At 51.0% G+C, this 14,188-nt stretch overlaps 2 protein-coding genes across 2 annotated transcripts; both read right to left on the reverse strand.

The window, feature by feature from the left end:
• Nucleotides 1-238: 238 nt before the first annotated feature.
• oma1 (OMA1 zinc metallopeptidase) lies at nucleotides 239-7,197 on the reverse strand. Its single transcript, XM_068593042.1, has 8 exons — nucleotides 6,577-7,197; nucleotides 5,604-5,832; nucleotides 4,772-4,945; nucleotides 4,581-4,688; nucleotides 3,038-3,166; nucleotides 2,868-2,942; nucleotides 2,085-2,234; nucleotides 239-594 (listed from the first exon to the last, which is right to left on the reverse strand). Exons 1-8 carry the CDS (start codon nucleotides 6,879-6,881, stop codon nucleotides 352-354), a joined length of 1,413 nt encoding a protein of 470 aa, XP_068449143.1. The 5' UTR covers nucleotides 6,882-7,197; the 3' UTR covers nucleotides 239-351.
• A 335-nt stretch (nucleotides 7,198-7,532) lies between these two features.
• Nucleotides 7,533-14,059, reverse strand: mysm1 (Myb-like, SWIRM and MPN domains 1). The gene is made up of 20 exons (XM_068593126.1): nucleotides 13,976-14,059; nucleotides 13,705-13,777; nucleotides 13,412-13,482; nucleotides 13,031-13,105; nucleotides 12,848-12,926; nucleotides 12,653-12,751; nucleotides 12,061-12,559; nucleotides 11,735-11,963; nucleotides 11,514-11,644; nucleotides 11,332-11,435; nucleotides 10,764-10,841; nucleotides 10,593-10,675; nucleotides 10,414-10,468; nucleotides 10,254-10,304; nucleotides 9,806-9,880; nucleotides 9,543-9,731; nucleotides 8,844-8,976; nucleotides 8,657-8,762; nucleotides 8,194-8,251; nucleotides 7,533-8,108 (listed from the first exon to the last, which is right to left on the reverse strand). Exons 1-20 carry the CDS (start codon nucleotides 14,029-14,031, stop codon nucleotides 7,785-7,787), a joined length of 2,568 nt encoding a protein of 855 aa, XP_068449227.1. The 5' UTR covers nucleotides 14,032-14,059; the 3' UTR covers nucleotides 7,533-7,784.
• Between the last annotated feature and the right edge of the window lie 129 nt (nucleotides 14,060-14,188).

Here is a 14,188-nt window from a genome sequence, read left to right on the forward strand (position 1 = left end):
CTCAGGGTTTTCCTTCTTCTGTCTTTTCAGGTGACTTTTTCCACCGATTTCTCTCCAGAGCTTCTTCTTCTTCTTTCTCCAGAACTACTATCCTCCTCCTCCTCCTCCTCCTCCTCCTCCTCCTCCTCCTCCTCCTCCTCCTCCCTCCTCCTCCTCCTCCTCCTCCTCCTCCTCCTCCTCCTCCTCCTCCTCCTCCTCCTCCTCCTCCTCCTCCTCCTCCTCCTCCTGGCACCCAAAAGGTGTGCAGAAGAACAGGACTCCTCCTTCCCACCTGTGCAGCCGGGGCCTCTGAAGCTCACTGGACGACGGAGAAGGACTTCAACACTTCGATGGCGGCTGACCACCGGCCCGTCAGCTGGGCCGGGGTCCTTCCACCTCGGCGGCGGTCGCATTTGAGGAGGAGGGAGGGGCGGTCTGGGCGAGCAGAGCCTGTCCGGCGTGGAGGGAGGCCGGGCGGAGCCGCCTCTCATCAGGACCGCCTCTGTGCCGCTGCTTGGACGTCTCCAGCAGCAGCCGAACGCTCTTGGAGAAGACGGCTCGCGGGTCGGCGGCCGGCAGAGCCGGACAGGAGCAGCTGTCCCTCAGCTGCAGAGCCTGAGGAGAGAGGAAGAGAGGGAGGAGAGGAAGGAGAGGGAGGAAGTGAAGCACCGACCCCTCATGACCTCGCGCGAGGAGTCTATTAGCGACCAGCGCAAAGGGAAGAGACTTCTTTGTTCTTTATCATTTGTGAGAGGGAGGATAAGATATTTGGATCAAAAACGACTGAAGAGGAAGACGAGGAGGACGCGATGGATCAAAGACAAACACGCACAATGAAGACGGAGACGCTCTGCGAGGCTTTAAAGCTAAACGCTAACGTCTGTATCACAGAAACCTCCACCAGAAACCGTCAGGTCAACAAACCTTCTGTTCAAACATTAAAAGAGCAAATAAAAAGGTTTGGATCTCTTCCTAAACGTCGATAAAAAAAAAAAGGTAGAAACCTTTTTTTTTAAACTCATATTTCCAGTTTGTAATAGCGAGGTAACATCTCCCTCTGTGTGTCTGTCTCACACACACACACACACACACACACACTCATTAATCTCTCACTATAGAATCACCTGCCAGACTTTTGTACATACGCAGCACTCGTCTTCCCACTCAACCGGCTCTCCCGTCTCTCACGCCGCCGCCGGACTTAAAGCGCTCCAGCGTCAGCGTGATGAGCCCGCCGGCGGAGGCGGAGCGCCCTTTAGAAGAGTCGGGTCAAGTAGCTGCACGCCGTCGCCTCTCGCGAGGTTAAGAACATCACATTCACGCAGCCGGAGATCAGCGGCGAGCCGGCTCGGCGTGCGAGGCGGCCGAACACCCCGAAAAAACCCTCCAGCGCTTCACCGCCTGTGGCCGCAGCCTCCACAACGACTGCTGCTGCTGCTGGAGGTCAATCTACCACACGGGGATGTGAGAGGACGCACAAACACACACACACACACACACACACACACACACACACACACGGCGACACACGCACCTGATGGACAATTAGCGGTTTACCCATCTGTTCATCTCTCCTGCTCGGAGCATCTGACGGCGCTCGCACAGTCCAGCTCTCGCTCAAGGTCGGATTCAGTCGGGTACATCTACCCTCTTTCCCTCTTTCCCTCTTTCTCTCTCTCTTTTATTCCTTTCTTTCTCCGCCTCAGATGCAAACAACGATTGTGGGGAAAAGCCGGCGTATGAATACGCGATATAATGGACGCCCGCAGCGTGGGAACCCTTCGGGATCGCGGCCGCTGACGTACGAGACTGCTTTTCTTTCTTCGAGCCTCAAAGACATTTATTAAAAATCAGGCAAAAGAAATCTCTTCCTCTCCTCTTCCTCCCCTCTTCCTCGCCGCATGTCTGCGGGTGGATACACGCCTCTCCAGACGATTCATTAGTCACATGCACACTGCTTCACAACAGACGGGCGTAGCGCTCTCCGCTCACGCAAAGGGGATCAAAAGTTGTTTTTTTTTTAAACTTAAGACACAACTTGTGAGTCGTTCACTTGCGTAATTGTGTGTCTGAAGTGTGTGCGTCTGAGCCGTGTGTGTCTGTACCTGTGGCACGAGGCGGTCCAGGTGAATGGATCTGTTGTTGTGCGACGGGTGTGTGGACAGCCACTCGGGGAAGGTGGGCTCTCCTGTCATCTGGTCTCTCATTTCCATTTGCTGCCAGAACACGGGGCCTGCTCGCACATCTGCACACGCCTGGGAAGGACACACACACACACACACACAGAGACACATACACACACACAGAGACACACACACACAATGAGTCTTTCCCATTTTTGGTCTTAAAAATCCACCAAATCCTCTGAGTTCAGTTCATTTGACAGCGCTGCCCCCTTGTGGCCGGCAGACGCCAACGTTTCAGTTTCATTTCCGCCAAAGAAAAGCAAAAGGTTTACAAACTATTCCTTAATCGTGACCTTTAGTCGTGTCGTGTTCTGTTCAAGAGGAACGTAAGTTAGTATTGCACCTTTATGGAGTTGGGAACTGAGAAAACAACGTTTAGTCTCCTGCGTGCAACGCAAAAGCATCTTTCATTTGACAGCCCAATCTTTGACATCTGGCTCTTCCAGTTCATAACGTGGGTTTACGAAAGCCCGAGTTACATCGAAAACCCAAGTCAAGATAACTCTGATGTCATCGGGGCGAACACAGAGTGAGACGGGGTGAAAACAGGCAAAAGAAACGACTGAAATCCGACTTTAAACAGTCCGAACAGACTGAAAACCAGCAGAAAAATGAGTGAAAAAGATCCAAAACAGACCTAATGTGCAAAATCAGTGGATTGTTCCTTTAATAATGAGACGATGATGATGATGATGATGATACCTTTGCAGCCAACTGCAACCCGACTAGATCAGCCTCGTTCTCCAGCTTCCTGCTGAAGGGACGGCTGAACATCAACTGAGGGAGAAGAAAGAAAGAGATGCACGAGGTTTTAACACAACTCATACACATTTAACCTTCTTATAAAAGTCACAACACCTGAGGAGGCTCACCTGGGACAGCTTGCTCTGGACCCAGTGTCCCAGCAGAGCCAGGCTGTCTCGAGGACACACGGCCCAGATGGCCGTCAGGAGCATCAGAGACAGGAGGTCCACGACGTGAGACAGGCTGGCCTGCTCCGCCTGAGGAGGGAGGAGACGAGGGAGGAAGGAGGAGACGAGGAAAGAAAGTAGAAAGTGGAAGATTAGGGCTGCGGAAAAAAAGAGAATCCAAAAAGTTTTTTGCGAGGTGAACGAGGCCGCTGGAACGTATCGATCGCTCCTCATCTATTTTTGTTTTTTTCTGCCCCGTAACAGATTTAGAGGTTTTAGTTTTAACAGCCGATAGAAGCTCACCTAGCGGGTGACACCGAGCACGTCGATGCTCATTCCCTTCATCTAATTAAAACCTCCTTCAAGCAATTTCCCTCCGAGGACGTTTTAAAGTCTTGAAATACCCAAAACTTCATTAGACGCTTTTTTTTCCTTCAAAGAACAAGACGAATGGGCTTTTTGGAGAGTAAAACACACACACACACACACACACACACACACACACACACACACAGCAGCCAACGGAGAATTAATAAAGCACGGCTCGATTGACAGGACTTTCTTTGGCCGTCACGGCACAGACGGGGGGGGGGGGGGGATCAGCGAGCGCTCATCACCGGCTGATGCAACGACAACGCAACTGGTGCCACTTCAGCCGTTACTACACTTCACAAGATGGAGGAGGAAGAGGAGGAGGAAGAGGAGGTGATGAATAGTCAGGAGGTGTCAGTGTTTAATGCACATCCCTATAGGAGCACACATACATATTTATTGGACCAGCTTGCGTGGGAGAAAACCTGGAAGACTTCCAGCTGCGACTGCGTTTGCCAAACCAGCTTCTGACCGGCGAAACTTTCAAATGACTCATCTGTTCACACGGCGAAGGTCGTCTTGTTTTGCCCGCTGCAGCGCGTCGTTCTGAAGAGGGTGTGTGTGTGTGTGTGTGTGTGTGTGTGTGTGTGTGTGTCTGTGTGTGTGTGTGTCATTTAAATAGTTAGGCTCCGTCACGCGACTGCAGCTCGCATTGAATTAGCGAAATGATTGAAGGTGATGAGAAGAGTTCTTTTCTGTGAATAAATACAAGCGGTGGGTTTGATTCCCTCTCGGCTGCAGAGCTGAGGGAACTACGAGGGAACGACAAGGGAAGGTCAAGGGAACGACAAGGGAACGATGAGGGAACAACAAGGGAACGACGAGTGAACGACGAGTGAACGACGAGTGAACGACGAGTGAACGACAAGGGAACGACGATAGAAACTGCGAGGGAACGACAAGGGAACTACGAGGGAACGACAAGGGAACTACGAGGGAACGGCAAGGGAACGACAAGGAAACCGACAAGGGAACGACAAGGGAACGACAAGGAAACCGACAAGGGAACGACAAGGAAACCGACAAGGGAACGACAAGGGAACGACGAGGGAACTACGAGCGTTTCAAGGTGACGAAGGCAAAAACTAACGAGCAGATACCGACTGCATGTTCAGGTCACGCCTGCACTCACGGAGTGTCCCAGGACGGCGTGCGCCATCTCGTGTCCCAGCACGAAGGTGAGCTGGTGGACGTCCGACACGGCGTCCAGCATCCCGGTGAAGACGAACACCTTCCCGTTCTGCGCGGAGGGGAAGAAACACACAGAGTCTGACGCGTGTCGTCCAGCGTTCCCTCTTTTCTTTTCCCGCCTCCTGAACTGACCGGCAGCACGAAGGCGTTGACCTCGGCGCTCTGCACCACGTGGACGCTCCAGGAGACCTCGGACACTTCGGGAATGTCCTCGTTTCTTTGGGCGAGGTGCCGCACCAGCCGCTCCACCACCTGGTGGCGAGGGTCGGCTACTGCGACCAGCAGCTCCGCGAACTCCTCCATGTACTGAAGGACACACACACACACACACACACACACTTGAGCATTTAAGGAACACTTTAATTAGCTTAATTCCTCCTCATTGTCGTCTCTGCCGCCTTCATTCATTTATTAAATGTCATCTCACTTTTCATCTCAATTAATCTGATTAAAAGTTTCAGAAAGATCGTTTGTGATTTCCTAACTGCGGTCATCCTGTAACACACACACACACACACACACACACACACACACACACACACACACAAATAAAGACACACACACACAAATAAAGACACATACACAAATAAAGACAAACACACAAACGAATAAAGACAAACGCACAAACACACACACACACACATAAAGACACACACACACACACACACAAAGAGACAAACACATAAGGACACACAGACCCAAACACACACACACACACACACACACACATAAAGACACATACATATAGACACACAAACAGACCCACACATATACACACACATGCACATAAAGACGTACAGACACACACAGACACAAACACTCACGCACGTAAAGACACACAAACAGATACACACACACATAAAGACAGACACACACATATAGAAACTCAGAAATACTACACACATACAAAAGACACACAGAAACACACACACACAGACATACATGCGTCCCTCCCTCCCCTCACCGCCTCTGACGTCAGCGCTGCCAGCTGCATGTACTTCTCCCTGCTGACCACCAGGAGGCGCGTGCGTCCCGTCACCGGAGACTCGTCCAGGTGGGTCAGGAGGAGCAGGGCAGCGATCACCATGGCGACGCCAGCCCCGCCCGCCAGGTGCCAGCGCCGCCGACGGATCCAGGCGCGCACGTGCTGCCGGCGGTCCGGCGGCAGCGCCGCCCACCACTTCCGTATGCTCCTGCCCACAGATGCGTTGTGTTAACATGCTCACAACAACGGACACACAACAAACTGACGTGACTTTGTGTGTTTCCCCCCCGAGGAGCCCGTCAAATACTAAAAGAGACGAGACAGATGGAGTCTGCAGCGCGTCACGGAGGGGAGCCGGAGAGGGACAATTAAAGACCGACGCCTCGCGCGTCAAATGACGAGACTACTGTGTTTGTTATTGTTGTTGTTAAACTTGTTTCAGGGGACGAGACACAACACGCAGCGAGGACATGCAACAGGTGAGAGTATTAGGGAAGGATCAGGCGGTGTGTGTGTGTGTGTGTGTGTGTGTGTGTGTGTGTGTGTGTGTGTGTGTGTGTGTGTGTGTGTGTGTGTGTGTCTGTATTGTGTCACAGCTATACTGTGTGTGTGTGTGGTTGTATTGTCACAGCTATACTTTGTTTGTTTGTGTGTGTGTGTGTCTCAGAATGACAGCAGTAACAGGGGTGGTTAAATCTGTTCAATTAAATAGAAAAACAAACAAGGACACAACTTCAAATGATGAAAGACAAATGACAGTAATTAAATTAATATGTATAATTTTGGTTATCAGTTAATTAAAAACAGTTAATGAGCAAAACATATTTCTAAAGTAACATTTGTTAGTCAAAATTAGCTACTTAATGCAAGCGCTAATAAAACAATTACGAACACATTACTACATTAAGTAGTAATGAAATAACATCACGTGACCCCTCTCCTCCTCCATTACCTGCCCAGGATGATGGCCGCGAGCTTCTGCAGCGGCTTGAGCAGCAGCCACACGAGGGGGGCGGGCAGCGCCCTCGCGGGGGCCGAGGTGTGGAACCGGTGTCCCCGCAGCAGCACGGAGCCGGGGCGCGGACCAATGAGGCCTGGCGCCGTCCTCCAGTTGTTGAGGACCGAGGACAGAGGAGACACCTTGGAAGCGGCCGAGCAGGCGGGACGTCCCGCTGGGCCGCTGCGGACCCGGACGCTGCGCGTCAGACGCGCGGGTAGCGAGAAGCGACCGCTCCGTAAGAGGCAGAGGAGAACCATATTTGTTTTGTTTGCAACCGCAGGTGTCTCTTATTCCTTAGGCACAACGTAGAAATGACGTCACGGGACGCTTAAGGTCCCCTCTGTTGTTTTGAAGTACACTCGAGCGGTCGTCAATGTCATCGCTCCCCGGGTGGAGGCTCGCTAAAAGCCGCCTCGTACCGCCGTCAACGGGCCTAAGACTAACTCTAACATCTGGGTAAGAAGTTTATTTAATTACACCTTTTACATGTCGAGTCTTTAAAAAACATTGTCAGCTCTCTCGCGACGCGAAACGCCCGTACTTTTCGCCACGGAACTTTTGGTCGGTGTTTGGGCACTTGGACGCTTCCGTAAAGATTCCCCCTGGAAACGAACTCGGCGACGAAGGTTCCGGGCGCAGTTTAGCGTCTCGAAAGACAAAATAAATATGTAATATACAATAAATACATCATAATGTGTGTGTGTGTGTGTATATATATATCTCCCACCTTGCCAAAATGTATGCCAAATGGAATAACACAGATAAAATTATCAAACCAATAACAAATTAAAATGCCAAAGGAAAGAAAACTTCCTTTTCGGTATTCCTTTATATAGAGATGAAGGTGTGACTGACGTCAAACATCTATCAAACTATGACACAAATATAACATAAAACAAGAGGCCAAAATATATAAATCTATTTTTATTTTGTTGTCTAAAAACAAATCTGCAGAACTGAGAAATAACTCTAACACGCACCTTTCTCTCTCTTTCTCCACCTCTCTCTCTTTCGCTTTCTAGTTTTTGGTTCAAGCAGTTTAAACTTACTGAAACAATGTTAAAAAACTAAATGAGCAAGCTGGTAATACTGATATGAAGGCTCATCGTAGGAGGTTTCACCGTGTTGAATGTCGCTTCAGGCACGAGCCGCGTTGTCCGTCACAGTAAATAGTCGTGTTCGCTCGACAGCACGGAGCCCAGGTGTAACACCAGGCCGCCATTGGTCTCCGGATCAGAGCCTCCTCCTCTTCCTCCCTCCGGAGGCTTCTCCTCACCGAGCAGCTGATCCAAAGCGAAGTCATCCGAGTCCGCCGGTCCGTGCGAGGCGTTCGAAGACTCTTCCTCTTCCCGGTCGGACGTCCGCCGCCGCCGCTGCTGCTGGGAAATGAAGTCTGACTGGAAGAGGGCCTGGATCTGGGTGAGGAAGGGGTCTCCCTCCTCATCCGGCAGGGGCTCCAGGTACCGGGCCAGAGACGACAACATCTGCAGAGCGGGGTGACAGACGGAAGAGGTGAAGGGGAATGAAACCAGTATAGAATGGGGGCGACACTGGGACGCGTGAACAAACCTTCTCCAGGTAGGTGAGGTGGGAATCTTTCCGGAAGAATCTGTCCATCTGCACACTCCTACGAGGGGGGAGACCAACAATTTAGATGCTTCATCATTGGGCTTTAAAACTATCCAGAAATGAGCTAAATGTTGTGAGAAAACATTTGAATCACTTGAACTGGTGCAATATAAATCCATTTTAAATCCATTTGTATTCTGTCTGTACGTTTTTATAATTGTTAATTGAAATAAACAGATAGTTTTTTCCCACAAAAAAAAGAAAAGAAAATCAGATGCGTCCGATCTGTGATGCAATAAAAGTATTTATTTCTACACGGACAGAAAAGGTGAAGTGATTCCAGCTAATAAAATGAAAAAACTAACTAACAAAACAGAAAACCACTTGAAGCCCCTGTGTGTGTGTGTGTGTGTGTGTGTGTGTGTGTGTGGGTGTGGGTGTGTGTGGGGGACTCGTTCCTCACCCGGGTGCTCGACAGTACTTGTGGATGATCCACTGAGCTCTCCTCAGCGTCTGCTGCCAGTCTGGAACGTCTTGTGAGGACAGGAAGTCAAACCTGTACGGCAGATCTGAGAGCGAGAGAGAGAGGTGCACTGTCAGCACGTTGAATCATGTGTCTTCTTCTGCGTGTGTGTGTGTGTTAAACGTACTCTGGGGGCCTGAGGGCTGCTGGCTCTCCCTCACCAGCAGGCAGGTGGTCTGCGAGTGGGGGGAGGGGTTGGCCGGGTCGTACGGACTCACGATCATCCCGATGAAGGGAGCGCCGCCGCGAGAGAAGTAGCTCTGTGAGGGGCGACGAGACGAAAAAGGAAATCAGATCGAAAACCATCCGCGGTTCCACTTCAGAGATCACCAGCGGCTCATGAAACACATTCAAGGGACTGCAAGTCCGTCACAATAAAAGTCCCCCGGTTATCTTTGCTGCTCGCGCTTCCTTAGCCGCTAACGAAGCTACGCTAACTCTACAATAAAGTTCTGTAAAGTCGTCGGAAAGCGTTTATTTTGAAGCAGCGGAAACAGGAAGTGCATTAAGTTCAGTTAGAGCTTCTTCAGAGTCTGTGCTCCCTCAGGGAAACGCAACCAAATTTCCATCATTTATTACCAAATTTCCATCACTTATTACCACATTTCATGATTTTTAACCAAATTTCCATAACTTTTAACCAAATTTCCATGATTTTTAACCAAATTTCCATGATTTTTAACACATTTCATAACTTTTAACCAAATTTCCATGAGCAAACGTGTAGTGAAATCTGGGTGTAAAAGTGAGCGGACGGTTCGAGATGGCTCGACCCCGAGGCGTCGCTCTCACACTAACGGCCTCTTCTCTGCCCGCCTCCTCTCACCTGGAACTGGTCCTGCGTGTTGATGTCCCGCACCGAGGGGTTCGGGTGGAAGGACGGGTGCGAGTGGTACCAGCCCACCACGCCGAGGCCCAGCGACGCCAGCAGGTCGCAGGCCTGCGTCTGGGACAGCGGGTCCATCTCGCACTGCAGGCCCGTGCTCACGCTGTTGCACGGCTCGGCCGCTCGGATCTGCACAGAGACACAGGCGGCGCTGCACGGGGGGCCGAAACCAAAAAGGGGGAATGAAAGAGTCGCTGCTTTACCTTCAACACGCTCTCGTCCTCGTGGAAGGTTCCCCCGAGCAGGCCGATGACTTCCCCCCGCGACACGTGGGCGTGCTGCCGACCGCCGGGCAGAGAGTAAGAACCAATGAGAACAAGTCAAACGATGAGATAACTTCATACTTTAACAATATAGCATGTTTTTCAATTAATTCAAAGAATAATTCAATACATTTATTAGCTTTTTGAAACAACCACATGGTTTTTTATTCCTCTGTGTGAATTAAATACTCGACAAATGAGTATTTTCTCCTTTAATTAGGAACTCTAGTGCAGAAGGAGCAGATATTCTGAGAAATTAGTGCCCGTGTGTGCAGTTATGATCAATTTAGATGATTTAAGTTCTCGGGAACTCTCCACGAGTGATTTATTCACAATGTCGGTGTCATACTGAAGGACTCGCGCGTGTGTGTGTGTGTGTGTGTCATACCATGTCCATTATGAGAAGCGTCTCTGCACACACAACAACCTGGAATGGTTCCTGTAAAGAACAGCAAAAGGAGATCATTTAATACGTAATAAACCAACAAAAAGAAACCTTGCACAGCTGCTGAATGAATGAATGAATGACGGGGTGAACGACCACTGACCTGCACATCTTCTCCAAAGGTCCTGCAGGGAATTAACTGGAATGGATCAAAAGAGCTAAAGGAGGAAGAAAGGTTCAGTAAACAGCGACACACACCGTGTATGTATATATATATATATATATATATATATATATATAAATATATATATATATATAAAAAGATGTGAACCACAGGCTCACCCTCTGAACCGAGAGATCTTGCAGGGCTTCGGCTGCCTCTTCATCTCTTCTCTCCTCTCGGCCAGCTCCTCGGCGCTGAGATGCTGGTGACACAGTGAAGGAAACACGGAGGGGTCACGAGGGGGATTCAAACCACCGAGCAACAGTTTGCGCCCGAGACGGCGTCCGAACCTCGTACGTCTGTCCCTCCAGGTCTTTAGAGTCGCACCAGTTCCCCAAGTTGTCCCGCACGCGCCGCTTCCTGGTCCGCTGAAACGAGCAGAAGGACGAGCGTCTTTAGTCTTTAACCCCGTGAGGTCTGAGGGCTTCTTCTCTATCAAAAGGCACTTGCATGTGATATCATACATACATACATGTTGTGTATCAAAAATTGCAGAACAATCTCAGTTCTCCATATAAAGAGGCACTATTCTCCTAAGGCATAATTTAAAGAAATAAAGAGATAAAATGGCCCTAAAGCAAAAACATTCGAGCTTGATTTCCTGAGTGTGCGTTACAGAGTTTATACACATTTTGACCAATGGACTTCCATGACTTTAAACCAAATTTCCATGATTATTAACGTGAAAAGTCATGGAAATTTGATTAAAAGTCATTGAAATTTGGTTTCTGTGCCAGAAGTGAAGAGTCCAGAGCGTTCGGTAACATTTGAACCACATATTTCTGTGTCGTTTTATCGCAAAGATGTTCATAGAAACACTGCGTGGGGGGCGGGGGGTTATTGGAGGAGGTTACCCACCATGCTCTGCAGCCTCTGGGCGAGCTGGTAGGCCTCGATGACGTCTCGGCCCTCCCTGTGCTTGGAGCGGTCCACCACCTTCGGCCGATTGTAGACCGCTTGCTCTGCGGGGAGAGAGGAGGCTCAGCGCCGAGCGAGAACAGACTTCCACACGGAGGAAGATGAAAAAAAAAGAAAGTTACCGCAGTTGAAGTTGATGGCGCCGATGAGCTCCAGGTAGGTGTGGACCCGCCCGATGCAGTTCACGTCCCCGCAGTTCTTCAGTCCGGGCCGGACAGACGTCTTGTTCAGGAACCGCGGCTTGCTCTTCAACCTGAAGAACCGAAACATGAGACAACAAAAAATGTCACTTTCCGTAGAGTTTTGATGGACAAACGTGACCGAAACCGTGTAAAAGCGTCACCACTGATCCAGGATGTAGTTTCGGATCTTCAGGTATCTTTCGGGGGTCTTGGACGGACGTCCCTCAAAGAACTCTGGGATGGCTTGTTTCTCTTCCTCGGCAATGCTCTCCAGGTCCATCTCTATTTCCTGCTCGGGCGGTTTGAGCTCATCCTCCTCATCCTCCTCTTCTTCTTCTTCCTCATCTTCCGGCCTATCAGCTGGACTCTGCTCGGTCTTATCAGCAGAACCTGAGGAGCAAATACGACCACAGCGTAACGCAAAGGTTAAAGAACTAAAGACATCCTCACGGGGTGACTTATTAAAACAGCGGGTGTCGAGTCTCACCCGTGTCATCGCCACAGACGTCTTCCGGGTCGCCAGTCTCGCACCGGGAGTCTTCGTTCTCGTCAGTCCGGTGCTCCGAGTCCCTCTCTGCTGCCGTCTGAGGGGTTTTTTTTGGAGGGAGGGGCTCTCTCTCGTCGTCCGGCTCGGTCACGCCAGTCTCCTCCGGGGAAGAGAGGAAGGACGAGGGCGGAGGACTCGGCGGAGGCGGCGAGGTGCGGCGGCCGCGTTGTCGGTCCTCCGGCTCAGTCGGACCCGGCTCCCTCTGCTCCTCGGCATCCGGCGGCTCAGCTCGCGGTTTATCACCGTCTTCGTCGTCGCTCAGGTCGTCGGTGATGTCCACCTCCTCGTCCTCTTCGTCGGAGAGCCTCTCCATGCGGACGGCGTTGGTCAGAGCGGACGCTCGGCTGGACGTGGGCTCCGGAGCGGACGTGGGCTCCGGAGGGGGCGACTGCAGCGCGGGGCCAGCTGGGGGCGCCGCCGCTCTGGGTTCTGACGTCGTCTGGAGGGAAAAAAACAAAGTTAAGTTTCATCGCTGCGAGCGCAGGCTTCGCTCCAGAGGCTGGTGCCACAAAGCACGAGTAGAAAGTCTCACCTTGTGTTGGAAATACTGTCGGGCGTAACTCTTGACCTGGAAGATGGTACGGCTGCCGACCAACTTGGCGATCTTAGTCCAGCGTCGACCGAACTGAGCCTGCAGGGAAGAGAAGGTAAAAAAAAATCATGTTTATTTTTGCTTGATACGTTTGCAAAGGAACCCGTTAAAGCTGTAAACTCAAGCGAGGCTCACCAGCCCTTCCTCAAACAGGTCTTTCTCCTGTTTGGACCAGCGAGCAGAGGAGCCCGAGCCCGACGTCTTGGCCGGAGACCTGAAGAGCCGGTGGGACAGAAGTGTGTGTGTGAGGCGCAGCAACAAAAAAAAGTCTCCGGGACTGTTGGTGCGAAATGGCAAAAGAAAAATGCGTAGACTTACTTCTTCACTTTGGGCTTGTTGTCTGCGTCGCTTTCCCAGATGTGGCTGGGAAGCCCCTCCCCCGTCAGGTAGTATCTACACACTCGGCTCAGGAACACAACAATTATCATCCGGACTTACACAAACACACACACACACACACACGGTGCATTTTAGATGAACTTGTCACAAGAAACGTTAATAACTGCAGAAATTAAATTGATTCATTGTTAGTCTTTGAAGGCTCTTTTTTTTACCATTTCTCATTTTGATGGGTTTTTTTCACTCTTTCATTTCTTTAATTCGCGGTTTTGTTCACACACACACACACACACACACACACACCCACACACACACACAGACAGACACTTTATTTCACTGCTCGTGAGCTTGTAAAGATACTGTTCCTCCAGCAGCATCCTCTCGATCACCTCCCTGTTCTCAGAGCTGATGGAGCCGTCCAGCTGCCACGGCTACACAACAGACACACAACGGACACAGAGAGAGAGAGAGAGAGTCAGCAACACAAGCATCAACACACACACACACACACACACACACACACACATAGACAAACAGAGTCAGCAACACAAGGATCATCACATACACACACAGTCAGCGACACAGACACACACACACACACACACACACACACACACACACACACACACACACACACACACACACACACGCACCAGTATCCCCGCGCTGCTCCTCCAGGCCGGCTGGCTGAACGGCTCCGGGACTAAAGCTCCTCCGTCCGGCTCCCTGAAACGAGAGGGAAAGGGCCGAGGAGCCGCGCGTCAGTCCCGGGGACTCGCGGGGCAACGAGCCGCCGCCGCCGCAGTCCGCTGTGTGGGACTCGAGCAGACGACCCGCAGGGCCCCGCAGGTGCGTGTGGACCAGCGGGACCGAGCCCAGCTCACCTTGGGAGGGTTATTCAGCAGAAACGGGGGCTTTTCTCACCTCATGCTGGAGTCAAACTCGTCTCCCTCGATGTCAACTTCCACCTCGTCCTCCATGTTGTTGGATAAACGTAAACAACGGGGAGGAAACAGAGAGGGGCGGGGGGAGGAAGCGCGAGCGCCGGAGGGAAACAGCGCCCCGCCCACAGCGACACCTGGTGGCGGGAGGAACTAATGACACTACTACATCTACTACTATACTACATATATTACT

Source organism: Clinocottus analis, unplaced genomic scaffold, assembly GCF_023055335.1.
Source record: "Clinocottus analis isolate CAN_PGR_092001 unplaced genomic scaffold, fCliAna1.0.p SCAF_28, whole genome shotgun sequence".
Lineage (NCBI taxonomy): Eukaryota > Metazoa > Chordata > Actinopteri > Perciformes > Cottidae > Clinocottus > Clinocottus analis.

Excerpts from the sequence above, each read along its gene's own strand:
- oma1 (XM_068593042.1), bottom strand. The coding sequence starts at position 6,881 with ATGGTTCTCCTCTGCCTCTTACGGAGCGGTCGCTTCTCGCTACCCGCG. Across the intron at positions 3,167-4,580 it reads ACGCCGTCCTGGGACACTCC|GCGGAGCAGGCCAGCCTGTC; the intron begins GTGAGTGCAGGC and ends CTCCCTCCTCAG. Across the intron at positions 595-2,084 it reads TGGACCGCCTCGTGCCACAG|GCTCTGCAGCTGAGGGACAG; the intron begins GTACAGACACAC and ends CTCTCTCCTCAG.
- mysm1 (XM_068593126.1), bottom strand. The coding sequence starts at position 14,031 with ATGGAGGACGAGGTGGAAGTTGACATCGAGGGAGACGAGTTTGACTCC. Across the intron at positions 13,778-13,975 it reads GAGTTTGACTCCAGCATGAG|GGAGCCGGACGGAGGAGCTT; the intron begins GTGAGAAAAGCC and ends CTCTCGTTTCAG. Across the intron at positions 9,732-9,805 it reads AGGACGAGAGCGTGTTGAAG|ATCCGAGCGGCCGAGCCGTG; the intron begins GTAAAGCAGCGA and ends GTCTCTGTGCAG.